At 39.2% G+C, this 27,862-nt stretch overlaps 1 protein-coding gene and 1 pseudogene across 2 annotated transcripts in view; both read left to right on the top strand.

Annotated features, from left to right (window-relative positions):
- LOC111326113 (laminin-like protein epi-1) overlaps positions 1–27,862 on the top strand; it is a 54,249-nt gene that overhangs the window by 9,709 nt on the left and 16,678 nt on the right. For both annotated transcript variants that reach the window (XM_088742899.1, XM_088742900.1), the window contains exons 13-39: positions 344–443; positions 827–1,040; positions 1,441–1,728; positions 3,469–3,735; positions 4,677–4,958; positions 13,176–13,391; positions 13,735–14,001; positions 14,311–14,635; positions 14,978–15,321; positions 15,717–15,850; positions 16,374–16,533; positions 16,827–16,928; positions 17,577–17,663; positions 18,159–18,392; positions 18,804–18,930; positions 19,117–19,625; positions 19,727–19,907; positions 20,274–20,550; positions 20,879–20,955; positions 21,641–21,847; positions 22,288–22,640; positions 23,249–23,365; positions 23,872–24,165; positions 24,964–25,189; positions 25,551–25,636; positions 25,949–26,544; positions 27,281–27,524. In XM_088742899.1, coding sequence (XP_088599025.1) covers positions 344–443; positions 827–1,040; positions 1,441–1,728; positions 3,469–3,735; positions 4,677–4,958; positions 13,176–13,391; positions 13,735–14,001; positions 14,311–14,635; positions 14,978–15,321; positions 15,717–15,850; positions 16,374–16,533; positions 16,827–16,928; positions 17,577–17,663; positions 18,159–18,392; positions 18,804–18,930; positions 19,117–19,625; positions 19,727–19,907; positions 20,274–20,550; positions 20,879–20,955; positions 21,641–21,847; positions 22,288–22,640; positions 23,249–23,365; positions 23,872–24,165; positions 24,964–25,189; positions 25,551–25,636; positions 25,949–26,544; positions 27,281–27,524 — 6,314 coding nt within the window. The remainder of the gene's footprint in view (positions 1–343; positions 444–826; positions 1,041–1,440; positions 1,729–3,468; positions 3,736–4,676; positions 4,959–13,175; positions 13,392–13,734; positions 14,002–14,310; positions 14,636–14,977; positions 15,322–15,716; positions 15,851–16,373; positions 16,534–16,826; positions 16,929–17,576; positions 17,664–18,158; positions 18,393–18,803; positions 18,931–19,116; positions 19,626–19,726; positions 19,908–20,273; positions 20,551–20,878; positions 20,956–21,640; positions 21,848–22,287; positions 22,641–23,248; positions 23,366–23,871; positions 24,166–24,963; positions 25,190–25,550; positions 25,637–25,948; positions 26,545–27,280; positions 27,525–27,862) is intronic.
- Positions 1,739–3,462, top strand: LOC148718289 (uncharacterized; annotated as a pseudogene).

Here is a 27,862-nt window from a genome sequence, read left to right on the forward strand (position 1 = left end):
CCTTCAACCTTCTAGCATATTTTGTTCAGGTCGACAAATGCACTATACTGTCTTTAATGAAGTTAATTTTGGGATGCACACTATATGAGAGATACAGATTAATTCTTGAACCCAGCTCTAACTCCCTGAAGTGATCAACATAATACTTCTCCCCATAGTATTCAGCAAACAGGTAATGAGAATACTCAAACTTATCAGGAAGATGTTTTTTGAGATCTAACACAAAATTCTTATTACTAATTTACAAGGAAATATGGAGCACCGGAGGGGAGAATTAACAATCAGATCTTGGAAGTTAAAGGGTTAAGTAATGATTGGAATTAATTTTGGATACATGCTGTAGGTTGTGACTGTGATGTTGGAGGAGCATATGACCAGCTTTGTGATGTGGACTCAGGGCAATGTCGTTGTCGGGTGAATGTTGTTGGGAGAGACTGTAGCAGGTATGATATTAAAATTGATGAAAATTTGATGTTTACATGTACATGTCAGCTTAACATTATGCTGAGGTATGGTGTGCTTGCCGTTCTTGTAGTCTCACTGTGCAGTATGTTTGGCTTGCATAGTGACTCCAATGGCTGACATGTGTTTGCAAAACCTTTTAACCCCTAAGAATGACCAACATCTAATTTCTCCCTACAATATCATCCCCTGAATCAAACATCAAGGTTATGAGAATAAAGGAAATGATCACTAACAAAAGAAGCTTGTCAAACAGATTCCCCTTGTTAGAACTATAGGAAATTTCTAGACAACAGTATGGAGAATAAGCATATTGATGTAAAGCTGTTGGGGTTAGTTTTACACTTGAATTGCATTTTTTTAGGCCAGCCTCCCAGCATTACTACCCAACTTTACTACAAATCAAGGCTGAGATGGAAGATGGAATGGCACTCCCTACTAAATCAACCTCTGACCAAGATGTCCTCTCTCCAGATGTGTTAGTGTCAGATGATGGTCAACCTGTCAGATTTGCATTTGATGAAAGTGTGTTTCCTGGCTTCTCTTGGAGAGGATATGCTACCATGTCTGATATTCAGGTACTGTAAGAGTTGTTATTTAATGCTGAGATTACAAGATTAAGCCCTTCATTATTCACTCCGATGAAGGGCTAATGCTTGAAATGTCAGCTTTAGAAAATCTTCACAGAGATCATTTTACTTTATCAACTAAGTTGATAAAAACCAAGTTATCTTGCAGTACCTACTGATGCAGCACTATTAACAATAGTTTTTCAGAAAGTTACCCCTTTATTTATGTGATATTAATGGTTCAGTTGTTTTACTTGTACTGTATTAACAAAGTTGATGTTGTAAACAAATTTAAACCTTTTGAAAGAATTCTATGAATACAAGGTGTTGAGCTGTGAGGGTTTATTTCAGATGCCAAAACATAAGAGTTCTCTCAACATTCATGTTACACTTTCTGTCTTTTGCACAGAGAGCAATAAAAGTAACTCTGGACATACCTAAGACAGCTCGTTACCACATCATATTTTACTCCATCACAAATGGGAGTTCACCTGTTACTGGTGGGGTGACACTGACACCTAAAGGAGGTGAGGGAAGCAAACAAAGCAGCAAAGTCACTTTTCCAGTCAAACAGGTTGGCTCGGCAAATATTGCCACTCATCACACTGTTGGAGTGATGGAAAGGGCCACGCAGTTCATGTTGACCAAAGGGAAGTGGGATATGATTCTGGCTCTTCCTCCAGCAAGTATTCTCTTGGTGAGCGTCTCATAAAAAGAGCTAGAATTTTTTTGTAATATGACAAGTAGTTAGAACCAGCTATGCAGCCCTTAATCCTTTCACTCCTAGAAGAACATGTAACCTTCATTACAATTCCAATATGTTATCTTGCAACCAGGTAATGACAAGAGACAATATTATTAGCAGAGGGTGTCATCTTTACTTAAATCCAACTTCACCTGACTAAATTATAAGAAATGTATGGCAATCTGTTAGGAGTCTTAGGAGTTACAGATTTAATAGCCCTTTAACTCCCAAGATCTGATTCTTAGTTCTCCCCTCTAGCTGCTACACATTTCCTTATTAATTGGTTAGGAGAATTTAGTGTTCAATCATGGTAACAACTTCCACCTGACAAGTTTGAGAATTCTCATTACCTGTTTGCTAGATAATGTATGGATATTAAAGGGAGAAGTTGCACGTTAATCACTTCTGGGAGTTAATGGGTTTTAAACTTCACATAGATATATGGTATGGGTCTCCTGCATTTCCAGAGTCATGTTGACATTATGTACAAGTGCAGCCTAGTTAACACCATGGTGGATCGCACTTATTGATTATCTTCTAACTGGTTATTCTTCTTGGAGGAATGTGACCGTCTTAAAAGGGTTTTTCATAACTTGAAATACCCTAAGCCACTGGTTGAAACTACAATCAAGCGGTTCGTTGAGAGACGGATTTCATCTCAAGAGCCCTGCCCATCACCTGATGTACCATCAGAGACTGGGAGAGTAGTGTTACCCTTCAAGGACCAGTCTTCAGCCAGTTATGTTAAAGAACAACTGAACAACCTAAGTTCCAAGTTGAACATCACTGTCGAACCAGTGTTTGTAAGCCCTAAGCTCGAGCAACAACTTAAGCGACACAAGATTAAGCCCCCTATTGTCAGCCTACAATTAATGTCTCATCTATGAATTTTAATGTAACCTGTGTGATGCAGGGTATGTGGGTTATACGTGTGGTCACTTACACAAGTGCATAGAAGGGCACACTAGAAAATCATCTTCGATTTACAAACATTATAAGCTCCAACACAATATTTAAATGCCTGAATGCTTCACTGAGCGATTTCACACCATCACGAAATGTAGCGGCAAATTTGATTGCCTCATTAGTAAAAGAAATGTTATACATTATGCTTATCTTGTGCCTTTCCTTAGTTGCATGCTAGTTAACTGGTCTCTTGATAATGGAGTCATAATGATTTCGAAACGTCAAGCAGCAATAAATCTTTCCTGGTTTTGTATATTTGCATTTGGTGAATGTTTGCTTATGCATCTGATGTAATCCTATGTAGCTGTAAATATTTGTTATATCAGTTTTGTTTCATTTTTATAAAACAGAGAAAAATTGTGATTGATTTTGCTTGTGAAATTAGGGCTAGCATTTACAACTAAACTGTAATATTTATTTTTTTCCAAACTGTTCTTTTCACATTTCCAGTCTTATGACAAGGGGAATAATTCCCCTTTTATTATCAGGTTTTTAAAGTGGTGTTCATTTCCTTTACTCTCATGACCTTTATATTTGATTCAAGGGGAATATTGTAAGGAGAAATAAGAATGCAGCCCCTCATAAGGGTTAAAGGGTCAAAAGGGTAATACTTTTTGGTTGCATTTTATTATTTTATGCTTAGTAACAACCAAACATCTAAGGAAGTGTCAGCCCTATTTCTAAAGTGTAAAGTCTCTAACGACCACAATATTGTCTCTATTTCAGGATTATGTAGTAGCTCTGCCTCAAGTCTACTATGAAGCATACCAACTAGAAGAGAAAGTCAACAAACCTTGCCAAGTAAATGGTATTAATACTTTGTGTAACCAGTTCTCGTATCTGAGTACAAAAGGACCCAGCTTCTTCACATCGGAATTGGAAACAGGATACATTGTTACCAGTAATGGAGTGAGATCAACCCAGCTGTTTAGAGATGAACAAGTCCTGCAGCAGTTGGATTTCAGTGCCATGGCTAATCTCGATAACCAACAGGTCAGATTACTACTATTTAATGTATATTTTTATATTAAACATTTTGAATCATATCAGTTTCTGAGGAACTGTGCACCTACAGTATGTTGTGCCCCTCTCCTGACCCAGCAATAATCAACTGATAACAAAATTGGGGTTGGAGTTGTGTTAGGGAAGGGGTAGGTGCACAGCTGCTCAGATAATGACTTTCAACCAAGATTTCTTCAATTGTTTAATGTCCCGGCCCAGGTTGTTTAAAAGGTGGACAATACTATCCACTGGATAAATCCCTGTCCAGTGGATAGGGCATTTTGTTAACACCTATCCCTGCATAGTGATTTATCTGTTGGAAAGTATTATGTGCCCTTTGAACAACCGAGCCTTGGTGTAGATTTATTCTGCCAAAAATTGTATTTAGGATAGAGTTGACAAATTTTCATTGATGTAGGTGGAGAGAGAAGGGAAAAAGGGTATCTTGATGATATGATGTCAAGACAGCATGATATGATGTTAATACCGCCTCCCAGTTAGCTCAATGGATAGAGCACTGGACGGTTGTACGGGAGGTGGAGGGTTCAAGCCCCGGCCGGACCAACACTCAGGGTCTTAAATGATTGAGAAGAATATGCTGCCTTTTTATAACATCAAGAAATGGTTAGATATTCTAGTCTTCTCGGATAGGGACGAATAAATGGAGGTCCCATCTCCTGCAGGGTTAGGGGCAGGAGACATTAATTTCCCACTCACGAGATTACTGTGTGATGGATGTCCTCCCCTTGGGTGGGATGGGTGGTTAACAGGACCCCCGTTGATACCAGTGTTTACTACACTGAAGGGGCTATCCTGTATAAATATAGATGTCTACTCTACTCTACTACTCTACTCTACAGCACTTGTTTACCTGGTGCAAAATGGAACTCTTACTGTCAATGAACAGACTGTCATTCTTGTCTTTCACACAGACCCGTGTTACAGCAGAATTTGGCATCTCAAAAATTGGTAAATATGTCTTAGTTCTACAGTATTACTATCCTAACAACAAGAAGACCAAGTTAAATGTTTACTTGAGGTATCAAAGAGGATCACAGAGAGGAGAGTTCAACCTTCAGAAGTGTAACTACAGGTTTGGCTGCCGTCAGGTAGCTGTGGATAGAACTGGAGCTGTCAAGGTGTTTGATGTTGCCGACCTGAAGAGAAAGGTGGTTACCCTTTTGGCAAGAGATGCATCTTCACCTATTGCTGTGGTATGTATGTCAGTCATTAAATTGTGCTTGTCAGGCATTAAATTGTCCCCAGCTGGACCAACACTCAGGGTCTTAAAATAATTGAGAAGAATTTGCTGCCCTTCTATAATATCAAGAAATGGTTAGATATTCTAGTCTTCTCGGATAGGGACGAATAAATGGAGGTCCCGTCTCCTGCAGGGTTGGGGTAGGAGACGTTAATTTCCCACACACGAGATTACTGTGTGATGGATGTCCTCCCCTGGGTGGGATGGGTGGATTTACAGAGGGCCATGTGTTAGAAAACTCTTTACTGGGTTAATCATGTATTTACCCTCTTGAAATAAAGAACATTGTATTGTATTGTATTGTATTGTTTTGCTTAACTCATCAACTCCTAAGATCTGATTGTTAATTCTCCTCTTTAGCTGCCACAAATTTCCTTGTACATTTGTTGTGAGAATTTGGTGTCAGATCAGGATAACAACTTCTATCTGATCATTAACTGTTTGCTGGATAATGTATAAATATTACAAGGAGAAGTTATTTGTTAATCACGTCTAGGTGTTGATGTTTTCATACAGGGGTAATGCAATAATGAAAGGAAAAATCACACCTAGTGACTAAATATTGACTTAAAAATAAGCCAAATTATATGGAAACACCTTTTAGGAAATTACAAGTTTTGTTAATTTTTTTTCATGAAAAGTGATGGTATGTGTATGTCTTAAATAATGTGTTCTGGGTTATGATGGGTCATACCATCAAAAAAATAAATAAATGAAAGGCAGTCGAGGACTGCATGGGCTTCTACTGTAATATATTTTAGTACTGTAGAGGGAATGGGTCAGAGCAAATTACAGAAGAAATTAGTGACCAACGGCAACAAATGTGGAAGATTTCAGGAGGCTGCTACTTATATAGATAATTATTCATTACTATATAGCTTCTGTTTAACTATGTATTTTGACCATTACTTGAATCATATCAATACTCATGTCTTTTCTTCAGCCAAAAGGACTTAATTGAAACCTTCTTGAATGAAGAACTGCCATAGTTCAGTCTTGAAGGGACAGCTATTCAAAATATTTTAAATTTGGTGATCCAAAAAACATAAAAAACGTTTTTTCTTTTACTGAAAATGGACCGCAACTCGGGTGATGAAGACTATGTGTTTTCATTTTTATCATTTTAGTATTATTAGCTATATTGTGGCTATTACAGTGCATCTAATCCAAATGAGGCTAACCTATTAAAATTTTCTACACATAGTTGTCAGTCAACATATGTTTTGCAAACTATTAACATTCAAATTACATCTGACTTGGTGTGTACTATCTTAAGTAATCAATTAAGTGACAAAGAAGGAAGAATTTTGCTACAGTTTAGTCATTCAAAGCTGGTTAAACATTTGTCGAAAATTTGCTCGGGTGGCCTTGGTTGGTGTAGATGTGCTGTAAATTTCAGTGTGCTCAATCTTTAGAAATCACTGCAATTAAAAAAGATATGCAAGACAATATATTTCGGAAGGATACCCTTTGAGTGCCTAAGCACTTGTTTAGTATCCCGAAGGATAGGTTTTGAGTGCCGAAACACTAGTTTTGTATCCTGAAGGATAGTTCTAGAGTGCCAAAGCACTAATTGAATATCACAAAGGATTTGTGTTGCAAAACAAAGCCCACTTGGAGTCTTCTTAAGCCAAAGGAAATTTTGATGATGCAACATGAACTACAAATGATCGACGAAACAAACAATTCATGTCAGTGGGTTTTCTGTAACGAAATCTGGACAAATTGCTATCAAAACACCTTGGAAAACTTCCAAATACAAAAGCTTGGTAGATTTTATAAAGAATATTGTTGGTTACAGAAGCAAAATAGTGCTAAAACATTGTACCAACTTACCTATCAAATCCTGTTGCGAGAAACCAAAGCACATGGGCAAGGCTGTCATAACGTTCACTGTTGATTTATGATCGGCAAATACTTGAGAAGTCAATAAAAATTTTCAAGAGTCAGACCATTGGCAACTTTCAAATTGACGTGTTTTTGGATGAGAAAGCAAGGTTTGCAGAAGAGACTGGTACTGGAAAGGATAATAAGGGAAGTACTGGAAATGATAGGACTTACATTACATTATATTACAAACCATGACATAAGGCTTCAACCTCCTGAGAAGCCAGAAGCCCAAAAAAACAAATGTTTGTGGTGTTTTTCCTTGGGACTCTAAATATTTGTGTCCCAAATCAATTCCATTAAAACCTTTCAGCAATTAATAAGATGTTATAGATACAGATGTTGGGTTAATTACCTTTCTCCAAGGTAACCAACTCTTTTTTACAAAAGTATATGAATTCTTTTGACTGTAACATCAGTATCTATATTCTCATTACTGTTCTCTGTACATTTCTTTTAGTACTGCATGACAAAAACATTTCCTCTTTAATAGTACGCAAAGTTATAAAAGTGTGGTATCACAACATATGGTGTACGTACAACATTTTCTAAGTAACCACGCCTATAACTGTCCCAGAGTTCCTTGCATATATAACGTGGCCTGAGTGCGGCCTGCGATACTACATTCCCCCCAGGCAATATAGCCAAAAAAACTTGCATAAACTTGACTGGCGATAGTCTGACACGAAATGCGGAAATAAAGATAAGTAACTAAAATAACAACGTAACTTCAAGTTCATCTGATTAACTATTGGTTGTTCACAGAATCCTGTCTGTTATTTTATGGTCTGGGTATTTGCTCCTGAGATATTTGTCATTGCTCCGACGGGGCCTTTCAGTGTGAGCAGTGGCACCCACACTCGAGGGTGCCTCTTCTACATTTTCCGTTGTCGGCTTCACTCTGTCCGGTGTATACGATAGTCCCTCCCCAGGGGACAGCACCTCCTCCAGTCGTTCCTGTGGTTTGGGCAGTTCCTCCACCTGGGGTTCTTCACTTGGCTTGCGACCGAAACCGGGCTCCAGCTGTGATCTGCCCACCTCGTCCAGAGTGTGATAGGGTACTTTCTTGAAATCTGCTGCCGATCTTGTAATGGTGCTGCCATCTCTCCTTTTCGCCACCATCTGTGTTCCTTTTCTGTGCTGTACTTCCAGTGGCTCTCCCTCATATGGCAGTGAGGCTTTGCTGCTGAGATCTTGTTTCACCAGCACTGAATCCCCAACCTGTATATCCGAAGTTTTCAAGTTCCTCTTCCTGTCTGCATATGCCTTCATTTACATCTTCTCTAGTTTGCGCTGAAACAACTCCTTGAAATCCATTTGCTGCAGGATGACCCCTACCGGTAACCTTAGGAAGAACCTACGGCCAGGGAACATCAGTTCTGCTGGGGCTAGCTTGGTGGTCCTATGTGGCGTTGCTTGATAGCAGCGTGGGAAATGGTGCACTTCCTGCCTGAAGACCTGCCCAGTTAGTTCACATAATTTATGAGGTATAGTTTCTTGAGCACCTGCACAAACTGTTCCGCTTCATCGTTGGCCTGAGGATTCTTGGGTGTCTTGTGCTCATGGGTGAAGCCCAGATATGTGCTGAAGTTTCGGAACTCCTGTCCATTGAATGGGGATCCATTGACACTGCCCACAATCAGAGGTATTCCCAGTGAAGAGAATAAATGGTCCAGTTTGGGTACCACTGCTTGGGGGCTGGTGGTACTCACAAACTCTACTTCAACCCACTACGAGTGTTTGCATATGACAAGGAGAAGGTATTCACTGGTGCTAATAGTTCCCCAGAAGTCTATGGCCACTTCCTTCCAGCGTTCCTTCAGTAGAGGTGACATTTGCAGTGGTTTGCGGTCATATGCTGGTGTCACTACCTGGCAGGGGTGGCAGTGTTGAATGTGGGCTTCCACCATGCGATCCAAACCTGGAAACCAGACCCTGCTCCTGAGGTATTCTTTTGTTTTTGTAACCCCCTAGTGTCCCTCATGTGCAAGACGTACTACTTTGTGGCGAAGGGACCTGGGAACCACTATGTGAGACCCTTGCATGACCAATCCTCCTACAACTGCTAGCTCAGTAAAGACTGGGTCAAACTGGGGCCCGAGTGCTTGCCGCTCTGATACCGCGAAGTACCCCCTTGCTATCACACTCTTAAGATCTTTGAGTTCCAGGTCCTGACTTGTCCCCTCTAGCAGCTCATCCCATGATACCATGTCTGGCAGTGCCGCTTGCACCACTGCTCTGATGTCCTTCTCAAACATGTCTTTGTTTTCACGAACTGTGAACTTTGCCTGGTGTACTGCCCTGGGGTCCAGCATCGTGAGAGGTTCTGGGTGCCTGGATTTGTAATCGGCCTCATTCATTTCTGCCTTTGCTTTCTTTCCCGGTGCATAGTTGAGCTTGTAATCAAAACCCCTGCAGGCGAACTCTCATCCGTTTAATTCTGAGTGGTGCAGTGACTTTGTGACTAGCAATCAGGGGCAGTAGTGGTTTGTGGTCAGTGTCCACCTCAAATGTGTCTCTGAGGCCATATAAGTAGATCTGATTTGTGGGCATGCCCCATTCCACAGCTTTAGCTTCCTTCTCCAGCTGTGAGTATCGGGTTTCAGTATTCGTCAAAGCCCTAGACCCATAAGTTACAGGTCTCCACTGCTTGGCTTGTGGGTCATACTGCTTCAGGGTAACCACTAAACCATGGGGTCCCGTGTCTGTCACGAGTTTGGTCTTTCGATGTGGGTTGAAGTACACCATTACAGTGTGTCCTGATAGCAGCGTTTTGGTTTGCTGAAATGCTCTCTGACACTCAGGTGTCCACTGGAAGGGGGCCCCTTGTTTAATGAGGTTTCTTAGTGGTGCGGTGACCTGCAAAACCCTCCATGAAGTCTGCACTAGCTCCAGTGAAGAAAAGGAACATTTGCACTTCTGCTTGAGATTGGGGTGGGCCAGTTGCCTGCAATGCCACCACCTTGTTACCACAATTGCCTGCAATTACCTGCAATTGCCACCACCTTGGTGAGACTTCTTCACTGGAAAATACTTTGCCAAAAATAGTCACAGTGTGAGGGTTGAACCTGCTCTTCTTCATGTTTAGGGTCAGTCTGTGGCTCTGCCACAGTTGTAGGATGTGTCTTACCACCCGCTCCTGTTCCTCCAGTGTGGCGCCAAAAAGCAAGATGTCATCATAGATACTGATGGCATTAGGTTCCAGGGAGACGACTTTTCGGACCTCCTCATTGAAGATTTCCGCTGCACTGTTCACTCCAAAGTATAGTCCCTTGAACCTTTTGAGTCCGCAATGTGTGTAAAACGTTGTCAGCTTTCTGCTCTCTTCTGCTAACTCCAGCTGCATGTAGCCATCATTCATATCCAGGTGTGAAAACAACTTGGCCCCATTCAGCCTGGTTTCCAGCTCCCTTAGAGTGGGTATGGTGTGCCTTGCTCTCTTGATGTACTTGTTAACATCCGTCATGTCAAGACTGGCCCTGATGCTTTCACCGTCCTTCTTCAGAGTGAGGACCACATTACTACACCAATTTGTCGGTTTGTCTCCTACATCCTCTATGATGTCTAGTGCATGCCACGGATCCAGGATTTTATCAAACTTCTCTTTCAGAGGTATGGATATTCGTCTCTGTTTCTGAATAGCGCCTGGGGCCTTGGGTACAACGTGTAGTTTTATAGTCACTCCTTTCAGCTTTCCAATACTAGTAAAGACATCCTCATACTCAGATATCGGGGTGTGTATCTCTTGTCGTTCCACCTCCATTACTTGGGCAGGAGCTTGTGTTGTCTGTTCAGTGTGGTACTCGATGAGGCCCATATTTTCGGCTGCCTGGTGACTTAAAAGAGCAGTGTTCCCTTGACCTTTGACTACCTATACAACTTCTACAATGTTCTTTTGGTTTCAGCGAAGAGATGCATTGAAAGAGCCTAATAACAGTAATGCCGGTCCTGGTGCATCCCCTGAGTAGCTCCGGATGATCGCTTTCATTGGTTGCAGGCTGCTTGTTTCTTTAAGGCCTTCAAAATGCTTCTCAGTGATGACCATGAAGTCTGCTTGGGTGACAAGATGTAGGGTGATAGGGACTTTGTTTACCTGTAGCGTTACAGTAGGGTTCGAGGACTTTTCTCCGGTTACTCGGTACGGGTAGACCTCTTCATTTGTCTCACTTTCGTCCTCTGGTTGTCTTGTGGTTGTGTCCAGTTCTCTCAGCAATCATCTTTCATTGGTCCTATCCAAGCACTTCGTCTTGGCAACAACAATATAGAGTGGACAATCTTGGAAAGACTCCTCGGAGCACAAGTCGATAACAAGTTATCTTGGTCAGATCATGCCGCAAATGTAGCAAAGTCCTTCACGTCCAAGCTAAGTTTACTCTGGCGCATGCGGTTTCTCCCTGGAAAACAAGTAGAAGACTTCTACACAAAGGTGATACTGCCATCAGTCACATACGGTTTGATAGTGTCGGGATCGTGCAGCAAAACGCATTTAAACAACCTGGAGAAACTCCATGCAAGGGCTGGGAGAATTGTTTACGGATTGCCATGGGATACAAGCGCTGAAGATGTATTAACGTGAACTGGATGGGATGGTCTGGAAACAATGTACAAAGTGCGACTAACAGAGTTTGTCTTCAAATGTACGAAGGGTTTCACTGTTACGGAATTCGAAAAACTTTTTACACAATGGAAATCAGGCCGCAGAAGAAAGGATGACATTATTCTTCCCAGACCTGAAACAAACTTTATCAGGAACTCCATAAGTTATAGAGGAGCAATTGCATGGAATAGTTTAATGAACAAGGAAACAACGGCTAAAACCTTGAAAGATTTTGAGTGCTGTCTTCGGAAATTCAACACAGATAAAATAAATTTTGAACCGATCTTAGCCATAACTAAAAACAGAGATACCGACTATAAATATTTCTGATAGGTCTTAGCTTTTAAGTCTTAATTCTAAATTGTACATATGTTTAAGTATTTTATTTTTTCATAACTATTGTTTGCATGACCCCACCAGCAATGCTAATTTTACTTGTCGTGCTAAAATAAAGTTCTCACTCACTCTCTCTATGGCTCTGACTTGCCTACTGAGACAATTCAGTTGTCTGCTGGGACACACCCTAGCAAAATGGTTGCCCCTTCTGCACTTGAGGCTGTTCTTACCCCAAGCAGGGCAAGTAGTTCCCTTTGGGTGTGCTTCACTTCCGCATCCAGTGCAACATACCTTGGTTGTTGGTCTACCTGAACTGTGGTCAGACCTGTTATTCCTCATACTGTACCGTCTTGGCCGGGTGATCTTGTTCATCTCGTGACTGTCCTTTGAACTCTGCTGGTCACCTCCACGGGCCGTACAATCATCACCTGCCATCGTCTTGCTTCCCTGATTCGCCATTTCAAATGCCTTTGCGGTTACACGCACTGACTTTAAATCCCCATTCTTTTGGATCAATTCGTTGCATAGCTCTCCATTTCTTGTTCTGATCACAGCCAGCATGATGATAGTGTTTTCTATGGTAATCAGAAACTTGCAGTGTAGCCCCTGTTCTCTGCATTTTGTCTCAAAGTCTGTAAACGGTACCTTGCTGGGCCAGTCGATGTTGAAGAACTTGTATAACTCTAAGGTGTTGTTTTGGTGTGTCTTAAAATAGTTTTTTAGCTCTTGAATATGTGACTCATAATTCATGGGCTGCTCCAGAAGTGTTTCGATTAATTTCTGAAGTTCTTCTCCACCCACTAACAGGAACAGGTCGAGCTTATCCATGCCACTTACTGCCATCCATCGTATCACCTGCTTCAACCAATCTCACCACAGCTTCCATGCTTTCTTGCATTGACCCTGTTCTCCTTTCAGGTCTATGATGCCCATGTTTGCCTTAACACTTGCCAAAACTCCTGCTTTACCTCTGTTTGTGTTGTTTTCTTCTTGTCCGCATTCGTCTGGCATTGTATCCCTTTCCTCGTTGCCAATTTAATAGAACAAAACTTTTAAAAGTGTGGTATCACAGCGTATCATGTACATACAACATGTTTTAAGTAACTGCGCCTATAACTGTCCCAGAGTTTCTTGCATATATAATGTGGCCTGAGTGCGGCCCGCGATACTACATCTTCAACAATCAAATTAAGTTTCCTGGCTTGGCAATAATTTCTTTTATTTTCATGATCTTGATGGATGATTATGCATTATTACTGTAAAGTGATATTTGATGCTGGTCACTCTTAGGGTTTAAGGTTCTGTAAATTAATTTAAATTCTCTTTACCAAAGTTGTTTATTGGTCGTAGGATTCTGTCACTGCCATTCCACTGGATGCATGGGATCTGGATTTCATTGCTCCAAGCATTCTTTGTACAACTCAAGGCAATGTTTGTATCCCCACATCATACCCCAATCCCAAAGGAGCTATTACAATTGAGGTTCCAGATGCAAGTGATCCTGATCAACCACAGCCTCCAAACAAACAGGATCCAACAACAAAACTACTATACTTGCGTGAAGGGGTAAGTGTGGTTACTTTACTTTCATGTGTATGCTCATTATTTAGAATCAAAGGTCTTGTTATTTAACTCTTCTGCTCCCTAAATCTCATTAGTAATTACTGTTTGTATCTGCCATATAATTCCTATGATGTTAGTTTTGAGGATTTGGTGTTGGATCAACTGATAATCTTGATTGTGTGAATTGAAAGTCTAGCCAGATGAAGAATAGATTAGAATAATGTACAAAATTTTCTAAGTAAAAGTGTGTTTGTCAAAAAATAAAAACCAGCAGGGCAATTATACTCATGCTTTGATTCTTGGTACCACAATATAAACTTGTTTTCTTGTGTTTGTTTTATTGAAGATCCATTCCCTGTCGAAAGAAGGGCTTAAAGAAGGGCAGTACGCAGCCATTGTTCACTATTATCAGCCAAAGCATTCTTCATTTGAGTCAGAAGTGAAAGTCACCAGTGACCGTGCTGTAGAAGGGTCCATCAAATTCCATTACTGTCCTCATGCATCAGGCTGCAGATCAGTTATCAAGAACTTAGCTGGTTCACCGTTCTTTGATATTGAACGAAAAACTGTTGCACTGGAGTTTGAGATTCCAATGAACTCGTCGACATGGATAGTAAGTTTTCAAACTGTATGTATGCCTGTGAGGTTATTATTGGATTTTTGTATCACAGGTAAAACTCGGGAATCTTGAAGCAAATTAAAACCTCCACAAATGAAATTTTTTTTCAGTGGTAATCACCGTAATACTTTCTTGCTTTCATGCAGTGTTTTCCATATGGGCCACAAGCAAGGACTATCATGTTACCATAATTTTCCAGCTAACTAGAATTTAAGAGACCTAAGTAGAAATGTCAGAGACAAGCAAAGTCACATGTTTAACTAAGCTAAAAAAAAAGATTTCATTTTCTTCTTTTTCTTACAGGACTATGTCCTGCTTGTACCTCAAAATGTGTTCACTGAGGACCTGCAGGAGGATGCCCCAGTGCCTTTGTCTCAAGCTTTCCTTGATTCGTGCAGCAAAGATGACTTCTTCATTAAAACCACAGATCCAAAGTTTTGTAAAGATTCAGTGTTTTCACTCACAACAAGCTTCAATAATGGAAGTCTTCCTTGTGACTGTAATCTCAAGGGATCTGTTGACAACAACTGTGAAACATTTGGTGGACAGTGCCGTTGTCGTCAGAATGTAATTGGGAGAACCTGCAATAGGTGTAAGACAGGGTATTATGGCTTCCCTGAATGTAGAAGTGAGTGGAAAGTATTTTATTGAATGTATTCTTCATTGTTGAAATATATATACATACCAGTTGTGGAAAAGGCTTGTGACCTGGGCAAGTGCCCCCTAATTTGAGAGAACTTGTGCAAATTTACACCATTTTTCTAATTTCAGTAGTAAAAGGTGCCAGTAGTTTTCAGAACTAACGAATAAACCTCCTCCACCATCCAGTCTTTTTGAAAAGCTAGACCTAAGCTAGCTATGCTTGAGTAGTTCTTGTTTTAGAATCTTGGTTAAAACTTGATCAATAATAAATATTTCATTAAATTGTTGCCACATGTAGACTAAAATCTGCTTTATTTTGAAATTTAAGGGTGCCGTTGTGTTTACTGCAATGAGATCACTGGGGCCTGTGATTGTCCAAAAAATACTGTTGGTCCGAATTGTGAATTCTGCCTGCAAGGAACTTGCTGTTACGACCCTATCCTTGGTTGTGAGGACTGTGGCTGTGAGAGGTTTGGTGTGGTTGGTAACAATATAGCATGCAATCCTAACACAGGGCAGTGTAATTGTAAACCATCTCACACTGGGAAGAAATGTAAAAAGTGTGCTGTTGGATATTATAACTATCCTTTGTGCCAAAAATGCGAAACTTGTGATCCCAGAGGAGTTGACAGCAGGATTTGTGACAGTGATAGTGGAACATGCTTCTGTAAGGTGAGCTCTCAGAAATGTTGTATGAATCATCAGTAAGGTATGCCCCTTGGAGTGTGCTCCCTAGGAAAAGAGTGGGGTTGTTCTTCTACATTTTATGAGGTAAATTTGAGGGAGAGGATAGGCATTGTTTGGCTGCTATAACTTAACATAAACATTGCTAGGGTTGGTAAAGACTGTAATTGGCTGTCAAGGTCATCCATTGGATAAGCGAGGGGAATGCCCTTGTGACTGTATTTGTTATGCCAAGAACTTATCATAAGTTAGCTAATTAGTGGAATACTTTCTCAAGGCACTTTTATCAAATACCATAGACTGGTGTCATTATTATTTCTCATAGGTTGCCTTTGCAGAGTATTATGAATTAAGGGCTCTTTGGTTGACTTTTGTTTTGGTAGCCTGGAGTCACTGGTCCACGCTGTGATAAATGTGCAGCTGGACATTTCAATCTAGATGCTAACAATCCAGATGGCTGCTCTGAGTGCTGGTGTAATGGCTTGTCTAAAGTTTGTGATAGCGGCAATATGTACTGGTAAGAATTATACACATACAAGCAACTTGAGCCAAATGGTCCACATGTTCAGCATATCAGGGTATCTTTCACAAAGGAACAATATGATGTATTGGTACTTTCCCTTCTGGAGAGGATGCTGGTCCATTGCCGGTTATCACCCCCCTCCCCCCCTTCAACCCGAGCATTTCCTGGACAGATTAGTTGCCTAGACCTAGTTGAACTCTTGAGTGGAGAGAAGCAGTGTGTTAGTGAGGAGTCTCAAGACACATGACACAGTCACCTCGCCAGGTTTTATAGCTCTTCTTAACCCAGCATCCAGCCCATTAACCCTTTGTCACATTGTTTATATACCAAACCAATGATGGTGGGTGCTTTTAGAACTAAAAGACAGCATTCAAACACAGTACTACTTAAATTTGAACTTGCACCTTGATGAAAACCTTTTTGAATTAACATGCAAATTATATACTGATAAATTAAAATATGATGCTGTTTCAATGAAAACGTACTTGGATGACATGCAGTTTTATTTTCTTTAAAGGTCCAAAATTAATACCATGGATAACTGGAAATTAGAGAACAGTCCAGCTATTGTGGTTAAAATTGCTGAAACTGAACTCTCTGCCTCAGTAAGCAGCCAAAGAGATGAAAAAGGCCAGCCAATCTATTGGGTAGCACCCTTGGAATATCTTGGGCAAAAGGTACATGAGGCTGTAACATCTTAGTTGCTTTATCTGAAAAGGAGCAGATCTTTGGCATTTGATACACAGCACAATCATATTTTACGCTGATGCAAAGAATGTTCCTTAACAGTCAAGTTCATTTTCTTGTATAATTATTCACAATACTGAATTTCATTTCTGAGATCATGGTTATCTAGTTTATTGTGATGCATTCCAATCTCTATTACAGTTTGAAATTAAGTAATGTGCCCTGTAAGGTAAGTTCATTTGAGCAAGTATTTGTAAACCAACTCATTTGTTGTCTGTCTTAGATTTCATCTTATGGAGGCAAACTTAATTATACAATCAGTTATGAAGTACCACAAGGAGAAAGTTCACCAGTATTGACTACTAAACCTGACGTTGTATTAGAGGTATGTTGTTCACTGGTTGTATTTTAAAGTCAGAACACAAGCTTGACCTAAGGCTTGCCCTCTTTGAACTTACCTCAGTGTCAGTTCTCTCTATAAGTTATGAGAATTTAAAGTTAGATCAAGATAACAACTTCAACCTGAAAAGTTTTAGATATTGTATGGATGTCATAGGGAGGAGTTAAATGTTAATCGCATCTAGGAGTTAAAGGGTTAACAGTTTGCAAGTTTCTGATACAAATCTCCTGAGTCCATTAATATTCCAGGATAGAGATAAAGTGTCTTATGTGCTCAAAAAACATAATGTAGCGACTGTGAAGGAGGTTTCACTGGAATCCAGTGATCTGTTTGTTACACATTATAGTTATTATATCTCATATGTTAATTCTGATTGATGTTAATTTACAATCTGCTCCATAGCTGAATAGTATGGATAGAACTCAGTGTAATTGAATTTAACCATAACTGAAAATGAAATATTTTTTATTTGAGACTGTTCATATGTGTACATATTTTTTGGGTGGAAAAATTATTTTTTACGACAATTCCCTCAAGCCATCATTTTCATTTAAATTTTAACACCAAGTAAGTCTTCATTTTGAAACCCAAACTATTCATTAAAATGTTGAAAGCAATAATCTTTTTCTGCAGGGTAAAAATGGCAAATTGCTCCTGTACAAAAAACAGTTGGAACTTTCTCCAGGACAGACATCAGCTGTTGAGGCACAGTTCTTGGAGGTGAGTGTCAACACCCTGTGGCAATTGGTGGTCAAAGATGCAGAATCATTTTGTGGTTATTGATTTATCAGCTTTTGTAGGCAACCTAAAATTAAGTGAATTGGAATCTGGTCAAATTTCGTTTTGTCTCTAAATTTAATTTAGCCTTATCCTCATTTATGGTTAACCTAGGTTTGGAACACAAAGGTGATGCCTTGGGAAGGCAAGGTTCCACTTGAAATCAATGTCAGTATCTGAGCAACTGTGTACTTAATCTTCCCCCCCCCCTAACTCAGCAACAGTCAATTGAGGACAAATTAGAGTCAGTGTTGGTTTAGGGGAGGCGTGTGTGCAGTTGCTCAGATGAATGACATTGATCTGACATTGTTATATTTCAAAGAATCCTGTCTGGAGTAATTTAAAATTTTTCCATTTGCTACCTCTGTGGGTATATAATTATAGTTGCCATTCCAATATAATGCTGGCTTCAGCTGATTTTTGTAACTTATACGGTAGTATCTTTGGGAGGATGCCAGTGGATCCAATGTAAGCAGAGATGACTTCATGTCAGTTTTTTATGATATAAAATCACTGAAGCTGAGGGCCTCATACAGTACAGTAGTTGCGGAAGTCAGGCTCAGTGATGTTGAAATGGATGTGGCAGTGGATGAGCCTGTTGATGGAGCAGTGAGAGCAAAGAGTGTAGAAAGGTGTGAATGTCCAGAAAAAGCTACAGGAGATTCCTGTGAGGTGAGATACAAAGTCATAAGCACAGTTATGCAAATAATGTACTTAAAAAAAAAGATACCAATTTTTTTTTTTTATCAAGAGCATTACTTGACTGCACTCTCTTTCAGTTACTCATGCAGACACCATGTTGAATTAAGATGGAAACTGTTAATTAAGATGGAAACCCAATGGCTGCTTCTACCCAGGAAATCAACAAGTCCAGATTTAAATCTTTCCCTCAATTTTTTGGTGTGTTGGGAGAGGGGTCTTAGAAATGTGTCATATTTTGCATTATTCATACTACCAGCTTTGTTTAAATTTTGGTAAAATCACAGTAATACATTCTCATGAACTAAGGCGCAACCATTCTAGATATCAACTAAGTAATCACAGTGATTTGTCTCGTGTTAATTGCTCTGTTGTAATTTGCAGCTTTGTGGAAAAGGCTACACTAGAGCTCCAGATAACACTTCATGTGCAATGTGTAACTGTTTTGGTCACTCAGAGGACTGTGATGGTGAAACAGGGGAATGTTTCAGTTGTCTACATAACACAACAGGTAAGGACTTGAGTCACTGAATCTCTATTGGACATCATTTTACTTAATTTGGACTTAAAATCTATACACAATCAAGGTCCCACAAGACTCAAGTGTCCTGTGTTGTGAAAGTTGATCAATTATCAGGAAATCCCTCATAATATATTTTAACCTACAAATAGTACTGTTTTACCTCTTATGTTTTAGGGCTGAACTGTGAAGTCTGTGAACCTGGTTTCTATGGTGATGCCTCCACAGGCACCCCAGTAGACTGCAATCTATGTGAATGCCCTCTTGGAATATTGTCAAACAGCTTTGCGACTGAATGCTCCCTTAATGTGGACAACGACCTCATTTGTACCTGTAAGGAAGGCTATGTTGGACAGAATTGTGAGAAGTGTGCTAATGGTTTTTTTGGGAACCCTTCTGACCCTGGTGACTTCTGTAAGAGGTGTGGTTGCAGTGGTAATATTGATCACAGTGTCAACGGAAGCTGTGACACTCTGACGGGAGAGTGTCTTAAATGTATTAATGCTGCCACAGGAGACCAGTGTCAACACTGTTTGAATGGTTACTTTGGTGATGCAATTGTTGCAAAGAACTGTGCAAGATGTGCTTGTAGCGATTGTGGCACCGTAACTGCAGTTTGCAATCATACCACTGGGTCTTGCATGTGTAAGCCAAATGTCATTGGGGATAGCTGTGACAGCTGCGAGGTAAATACTCAGTTAATTCTGTAAACCATTCTTGTTTAATCAGTAATTCATAGATCTAGGGAATGAGAAAAATTGTAGTGATTTTTTTACTTATTTTTCAGCCAAATACCTGGAACTTTGACAGCTGTTTGGGTTGTGAAGATTGTGACTGTGCACCAGCATCACTATCAACATCATGCGATGTGAAAACAGGTCAATGTGAATGTCCACAAGGCGTGACCGGAAGAAGGTGCGACAGATGTAAGGCAGGGTACTTTGAATACACAAAGGATGGCTGTCGGGGTAAGTATGTCAGAGTCTCTAATTATAACTTTATTGAGGGTCAAGAAGTGACTAGAAGTTGGTTACATTAAATTTAGTTGCTTCTCTTGAAGCGATGTTGGCTTTTTAACTGAAATATTCTTGACCTTTGAACGTTTGGACTTCCAGTGTATTTATGTGCTTTATACTGTTCTCAAATAAGAGGGCAGAATTGTTGGAAGTATCATTTGACTTTACATGTACATGTATCTCTCTAAACATATGCCATGCTTCATAGCATTTTTAAAATAACTTTAAATGTTTTTTTGAAAGGTTGTTTTATCTCGAGCCTGTGTCTGTGTCTTTGTTTGCATAGACTTTTAACATTGTGTGAAATATTTGCTCCAGCTTGTGCCTGTGATAAGGGAGAAGACAACGTGTATGGCTTTTGTGATGTGAATACTGGTCAGTGTTGTAAGCCAGGAGGGAACTGTACCATTTGTCCTGTGAACTACATCCTAACCTCAGAGGGCTGTCAATATTGTGGGGAATGTGTTGGACGTCTCCTAAAAACAGCCACTGAGCTGGACCGTAATCTTACCTTGGCTCTCAAGGCTGTAAAACAGGGAACAGCTGGAATTATTGCTGAAGGACAATTTTCAGACCTAAATGAAACTTTGCAAAGGTATTTTAAATGCAAGCTTTATGCTTTTATTTAGCTCAGGCAGGCTTAATGTAAAATGACTAAGATTTTTTTTATTTTAAAGCTGGTAGAAACATCATCAAGACAATGTTGATTCAAAAACACATACTATCTCAAACAGTTGAGCAAGATTAAACATGACCCTACAGTTAGCTACAAGTAATTGCCTTCCTTTCAGCAATATTGTGTCTTTTGAAACTGAGAAATATTTGTTATTTTCCAACGTTGCAGGATAGAACATTTCAGAGAGCAGCAGTACTTAATTATTATCTTGGTGCTTTTTTGCTCATTTGTGATTTCTTTCTATTAGATTAATTCCACCAACTAACGAATATAATTCAACCATGGAAGAACTGTCCCAGGTGGTTGGAATGTCATCAGCAAATGGTAATTAAGAATCACCATATTTAGTGCAATTTTAGGCAACAAGCAGTCCCTACTTTTTGGCAAAGTCTATTGTTTGAGTCGAAAATCAGCTAGAAAAAAAGGTCATTGTGCCGCACTACACAGAACTGTGGGAGTGAGGTGCCTCACTCCCCTACTTTTGTGCTGTGTGCTAGCATTATGTTTTCTTTGGCTGATTTTTATTGACTCGTGCAATGGACTTTGCCTGGAATAATTGTAGCAATTTGAACCCTTGGGTTCGTGATGCCTTCTCGTGTCAGAGAAATACATGAGCAGTTTTTGTTGACAATTTAGTTCAGTAAAAGTTTGCATGTTTCGTTTATCATATTCAGCCATAGAACAGTAACTTGTATCAATTGTTTCTATTTCCAATTTCATGATAGAAATCAAGGTGCCATTAAAATTCTGGAAATTGATGCAGTGCCTCCAAACACATTGAACCATGTTGCTGCTACATATGATGACTATTTGTGGGCAACACTAATTTAAATTGTTTGATCACACATCCATGTTATTTTTAGTTGGTATAGCAAACCAGCTTCCCCCACCCATTCCTATACTCCAATTTTGTTCCTGTTTCTGTTTGCAAAGTGGTTTTGTGAGAGGTTTACAAGAAGCAGTAACACTTATTGATTTTGTGGGCTAATTACCTATTTTATCTGGGTAGCTACAAACACAAGCTCTGGAGGTGTTGATGAGGATAACACTCTTATTAAGAGGACAGACAATGGTGAAGAAATAGCGAATAATGTAGAAACAATGGTAATGATGATAATAGACAAAGCTAAAATGGCTTTGGAAAATTCTACATCTACAAAGGAAGAAGCTCTTGAATTGGAAGAAGAAATTCGTGCCACCCTTTTAAGAACTACTGGTAAGTAGTCTTTGAGGTCCTATTGGTTGCAAACATTTTGTTGCATTTAGGATGTACTAGTTGCCATGAACTGATCAATTGCTGAAACTATAATGTACAGTAAATTAACAGTGGGTATCTATGGGATTTGGAGGTTTTGCCTAATGAAAGTTCCCCCTCCCCCCCTTCCTCTACCATTCTTTGTCCCCTGAGGGAAAACAAGTTTGCTCCCATCTTTACCAGTTTGCCCCTAAAATCTTTCAACTTGTTACTTGACTTCAGGGCCAAAACCTGGATAATTCATTTTAATTTGTCTCAAAAGACATTTGGTAACAGTCATGTTTTTTAATCCATTTGCAAGGTAAAATGACAAAGAAAAAAACTGGAAACTTATCAACTTGTTACCCAATTTCTTTTTATTTTGCATTTTAACTTATCTTATTTATTTTTTACCATTTCAGACATCATTGTTATGGCAGAGAAAATAGCTAAAACTTTAAAGAATGAGAAGGCCAACCAAACTTTGTTGTTAGAAAAAGCTGAAGAACTCTTAAAGGAACTCCTGAAAAGAGACTTTGAGTCTGCTAATGCTACAATGGTTGAAGAGGGAGAACTGGTGATAACTGTCATCAACAGAGCAAAGAAATATTTGAATGACACAACAAGTTTATTAAGCAAAGTTATGAGTGCAAACAAAACTCTGGATGAACTCCTAGGTACATTTAGTTCAATTGTGGATGTGTCCAACAGGGTTTTAGAAAACGTCAGCCATGCTTTGGATTTGAACAATATCAGCAAGACTTACGATTCACAGGTAATTTCAAACTTTCACTGATAATGTTGTATTTTATAGTCATATCTCTCAGTTAGTATGTGCACTTTGATTGGTCAATTTAGCAGGCTGTATTTCACTGTACAGCCTGCTAATTGACCAATGGTAAGAGGTATTATGTAGTTTTCTTTTTTTTTTATCAACTTCATAGCCTTCATAGTACTTAAGACTTCAAGAGGTATAAGGGATGTAGGTCGATCAAATTCAACAGCTTGTTGTTGTATTTTCTGTGTGTTTGTTTGGTTGGTTTTTCAAGGATCCTTTGAATTTTATTAATGGTATCTCATAATTTCCAGTTGATTTGAAAAATTAATTTACTTTATCATTGAATTGTTAGCATTGAATAAATGGAGTACTTACTCCGTGTTTACATGTACTTCCTTAAACAAGGGGAGAGTGGAAGAGTGTCAGTCGGACACTTTCAAGAATTCTCCCGACCCCCCTAAGTGTTTAAGTGGTTAAAATGGAAAAAAGTCCTTTATCATTTATAGAAATGTTTCTCTCTAATTAATTCGTGAAACAAAAACATCTTAACCAAGAATTTATTTTTATATAATGTTGTAAGAAGTATAACATATGTTGTTGCTCAGACACCCCTGGAAGAAGCAGTGCATTTAAAGAAAGAAGTTGACACTGCCTTGAATAACCTTGAGGATGCGATACAGACAGCTAAGGATAAAGAACAAAATGCCAGCACTTATTTACAGGTAGAACTAACAGCATTTGCTTTTTGTATGTTCTGTGAAAGGATCTGGTTTATCATAACACCAGACTTACGAGCACCTTTTGAAACTTTTGGAACTGCATTTTTATGAATCCTGCCTTTGTTTTGTCATTTTGTACCCTAAGGCTGTACAGATAAGTGCTTCCTTTATAACAGTATCCAGCATAGAGCTAATTAATGATAATTTTTTGTTACTCTTCCGATATTGTTCATATCTGTGTTGATTGTTTATTCTCCCCTCGAGCTGCTAAACATTTCCTTTTTAATCATTTAAAAGATCAAGATAACCTCTTCCTGATAAGTTTGAGTATTCTCATTGCCTGTTAGCTGGATAATGTATGGATTTTATTAGGAGAATTCACATACTAATCACTTCTGAGATTTTTAAGGATTAAAGATGCCAATGTATGTTAATGCACTTCATTCTCTCTACCACTTCATTATTCATCCAACCATTCTGAACTTTCAAGATTCTTTTAACTTTTTCAGGACTTCAGTGGAAGTTTTCCCCGTCTTGATGATCTTATTGAACGAGTTGATGGAAAGATGGCCAATATTTCTCAAATCCTGGATGATTTGAGTCCTTCAGTTGTTATGGCTCAGAATCATTCGCGAGAACTACGTAATCAGGCTGATGACCTAGAAAAGCTACTGACAGACATTGAGTTCGCAGGCAAAGCTTACAATGCATCAGAAAGATATTCTAACATTGCTGAAGCATTAAAAGAGGCATTGGCCATTGCCCAAGAAGCTGAGAAAATAGCCACAGAAGCCAAAGATGAGGTATGGTCTGTTCTTAAAATAACAGTTCTAAATTGACTGTAAGTTCACATGTCAAATGTTCTATGAAAAACCACTAGTAAGAAATTTGGTAGAATGGCTCATACATTTTTTGGGGGGGGGGGGAAGGGGTGGGGTTGTCACTTATGTCGCCTCTTAGTTTGTTTTGTTGTCCATGTGACTTTGGCCTCAAGTTAGTATGTACGCAATGAAGCAAGACTTTTCCAATTGAAGTGGTTGGGGTTGAGCCTTATCTTTCCGTAAGGTGTGACTGGTGAGTATTTGCGTTTGGATTTGAGAAGGAAATGAAGACAAGCAGTGCAGTAGAGACCTGTGAACATGTTCCACAGGCAAGGTACTATTTTTGGCAGACTTTGAAAATTGAACAGAAGTGTTGGTTATACAGAGTTACGAAAAAGGAGGTCTGAATACCTTAATATTTGTTTTTGTGGAGATTAGAAAACAGTTATTATTTATCACCTAGGAAGGGGGGAAGTTTGGAGGACATTAGTGGGATTGCATGGTTTTCAGGGTGAACGGAGGGGGGGGGGGTTCAATGTGGCTGACAAAGTATAAAGGGGAATCTGTAGAAAATTGGCGACCAATGGCGTGGGGGGGGGGGGTGTCACTCAAATACTAAAGAGCCCTATTAGGGGATATGGTAAATTTCATCGCAACACAACCAAAATCCTCCAATGCCCCCCTCTCCCATGCGATGAACAATAACCCAGTGGTCATTTCTGTTTTAGTTGATGTTAACTGAAGAGCAATTCAATTCTTGTCTTTTCCCTTTTTTTTTAGTCCCAATCTCTCTTCAAAAGAGCAAATAACTCATTGATTGTGAGTGTTTACTTGAATGAGACTGTGTCAAGCACAGAGGATAAAGTGGACAATGAGCTGTTAGACCTACTAAACAATGTCAAGACAAGGCTGGCACTTATCAAAGCTAAAATCAGAAATGTCTCCACTGATCTGCTTGACGTTGACTCCAATTTTCCGAGATTTCAGGAGCTGACAGACCTCATGGGTAAGTTTGGATCGTTTTGATTTTTCAACCAAATTAGAATAACTGAGTACCATTTGTTCTGTTAAATGTTCTTGTCTATGAAAGTACTTTTTGCAGATGATGACTTAACCCTTTAACTCCCAAGACTAGGTTGTTATTTCTCCCCTAAGCTGCTACACATTCCCTTGTTAAAACAGTTACAGAAATTTGGTGTTAGATCAAGATGATAACTTTTACTTGATAAGTTTGAGTATTCTCATTACCTTTTTTCTGGATTATGTATGAAACTTACAGGTAAAAGTTACATGGTTATCATTCGTGAGGTTAGTGAGTTAACGGTCTATTTGTTGCACACCTAAAAAAAGAATGTTTTATGACTCAGATGGGAAAGGACGTAAACTTAAGGAGAATGCAACAGAATCAGAGACCAGAGCAGACAGTGCAAGGAAGAAAGCTGAAAACATTGGGGTACTATGTGTTTGAAATTTGTTTCGATAAAATGTGTAATGTGCTTGTGTAATTAAAACGTATGATGTGAAGACGTTGCCACCAAGTTCAATTGAGTGAAAAGCTGTTTTATAGAAGTTTTATTATTGCACTCATCGAACTATGGAGTGTTGCAAGCATTGAAACTTTCTGAATTTTTGTGACCAGTAAGATTGTCATTTTCATACTTGAGGTAATTGATGTAACTTAAACAAAATGAATTTCTCATTTTGACACTTTGACTCTCTCATTGCCGTAACTATGGCAATTAAACAAAACAATATTTTCTTCCAGGGTCAGGTGAGTGACCTCTCTGGACTGAAGGATTCCATTGTCGCAACAAACAACAACATAACAGAAGCTGAGAAACAAGTCATGAATGGTTTAAATATGTCTTTTGTAATACGAGACAAAGTGTTGACTCAGAAAAAACGACACCAGCAGATTGTTAACAAGTTAGACGCTGAAGTGAAGCGACGTTTAAAAGACATTGAATTTATGATGAATAAGGCACATAACCTGCTCAAATTCACGACACCTGTAATGAAATTCGAGGGAGATACTACAAGTTCACCTTTACTACCTCCTGCTATCAAACAGAAGACAAGGGCTATGAACATTTTGATGTATCTGAACCCAGAGAAGCCTGATGGTCTCCTTATGTTCTTGGGAGATGCCGAGGGCACCAATACTTATCGCCAAAAACGTCAGTCACAGCAATCTGACTGCCGAACGGATTACATAGCTGTGCTGCTGAAGGAAAGGAAACCGCGTCTGCAGATATGTACTGCCGCTAAGAGAATTGTTGAGGTTGGGGTGAAAGACAAGGAGAATAATGATTTCTTGATGCAGACTGATGGCAAAGTTTGGTATAAGCTTGAAGCTGGCGTGTAAGTTTCATTGGTGTAATATTGTGTTATTTGTAATAATATGCTGATCATGGCTGTTAAAAGAGTGAGATGGAGAACAGAACAGTTATTGATTTTTTTTTAAACCTTAAAGTGTTTTGAGGTGGATTTGAATGAAGGTTTTCAAGATCAAGTACGAGTTTATTTACCAATATAAACTTAACAAAAATAGATTTGATATTAATGAATAGAGTTTATGTACGCGGGAATAAATATGTTTCAGGCACGAATCAGAGACATTTTAGCCCAACTCGCTAGGCAAGGGTTAAACTGACTCTGAGAAAGGCCCAGTACATATTTATGTTCAAGAACATACACTCTTTTACTATTATCTCTTTGGAGGACAATAATTAAATAAAAACTGAAAAAAGGACAACAAACACAGTCTGGACAATCACGGGAGCGTGTGATCAGCCAAAAGGTCTATTTTTAGCTCGCAAGATGTGCCAGAATGCCCCCAAATAAGATAATATAAAGTAACTACTGAAGAGACCTAGGGTTTTTTCAAAGAGGTTATTGTATTAAGACATCCATGTAAATAAGTTCTTTAATTTTTTTGTCCCGTTATGGTATCTATGAGTTGTCATTTTTTGGTGTTTGCGTTTCCTTTGTTTCTTTTAGTGGCAGCCTCTAACCTTCATAAAGTGGCGTTGTAACTATGTTTGGGTTTATTTATTTCCTTATTTTAATGGACTGGTTGTTTCGTTTTGATTTACAGAGCAGGAGATTTGGCAGATCTTACAATTAAGTACTTTGTTAATAAAAAAGAGGAGAGTGCCTCAGGACAAGGATCATTAAAACTGGACAATCCCAAAGTAGAATTCAACAAGGACAGTGATTTGATTGTTGGTGGTGTTCCTGCGAAAGTGAAACTGCCATCTAATGTTGAAGCGGTCAATTATACGGGATGTCTTGATGGCCTGGAGATCAATTATCACTATGTAGGATCATGGAATACCGAGGTACGTTTTTCACAACAGGTTCAACTGAATCATCTGCTTCTTAACTTGTCTTATATTAAGAGCAGTATTTAAATGAGTGTTGAAAAACCTAAACCAAAATAATCTCAGAGACCAATCAGAACAAAGGTGTAGGTTGTCATAACCCAATGGGAACTCAGAGTGTACATTATCATTAGCCAATGCAAACTCGGTTAGTGCTAAAAGGGCGGGAAACGTGAACGACTGAGTCGTTATTTTTTTTACTTTTTCATCTGATTGGTTGAAAGGATGGCACAACTTTTCTGAACCACTCACAGAGAAGAGTTAAGTGAAACCCAAGCAATCCTGGATTACCTTTG

This window comes from Stylophora pistillata, chromosome 13 (genome assembly GCF_964205215.1).
Source record: "Stylophora pistillata chromosome 13, jaStyPist1.2, whole genome shotgun sequence".
NCBI classification, from domain to species: Eukaryota; Metazoa; Cnidaria; class Anthozoa; order Scleractinia; family Pocilloporidae; genus Stylophora; species Stylophora pistillata.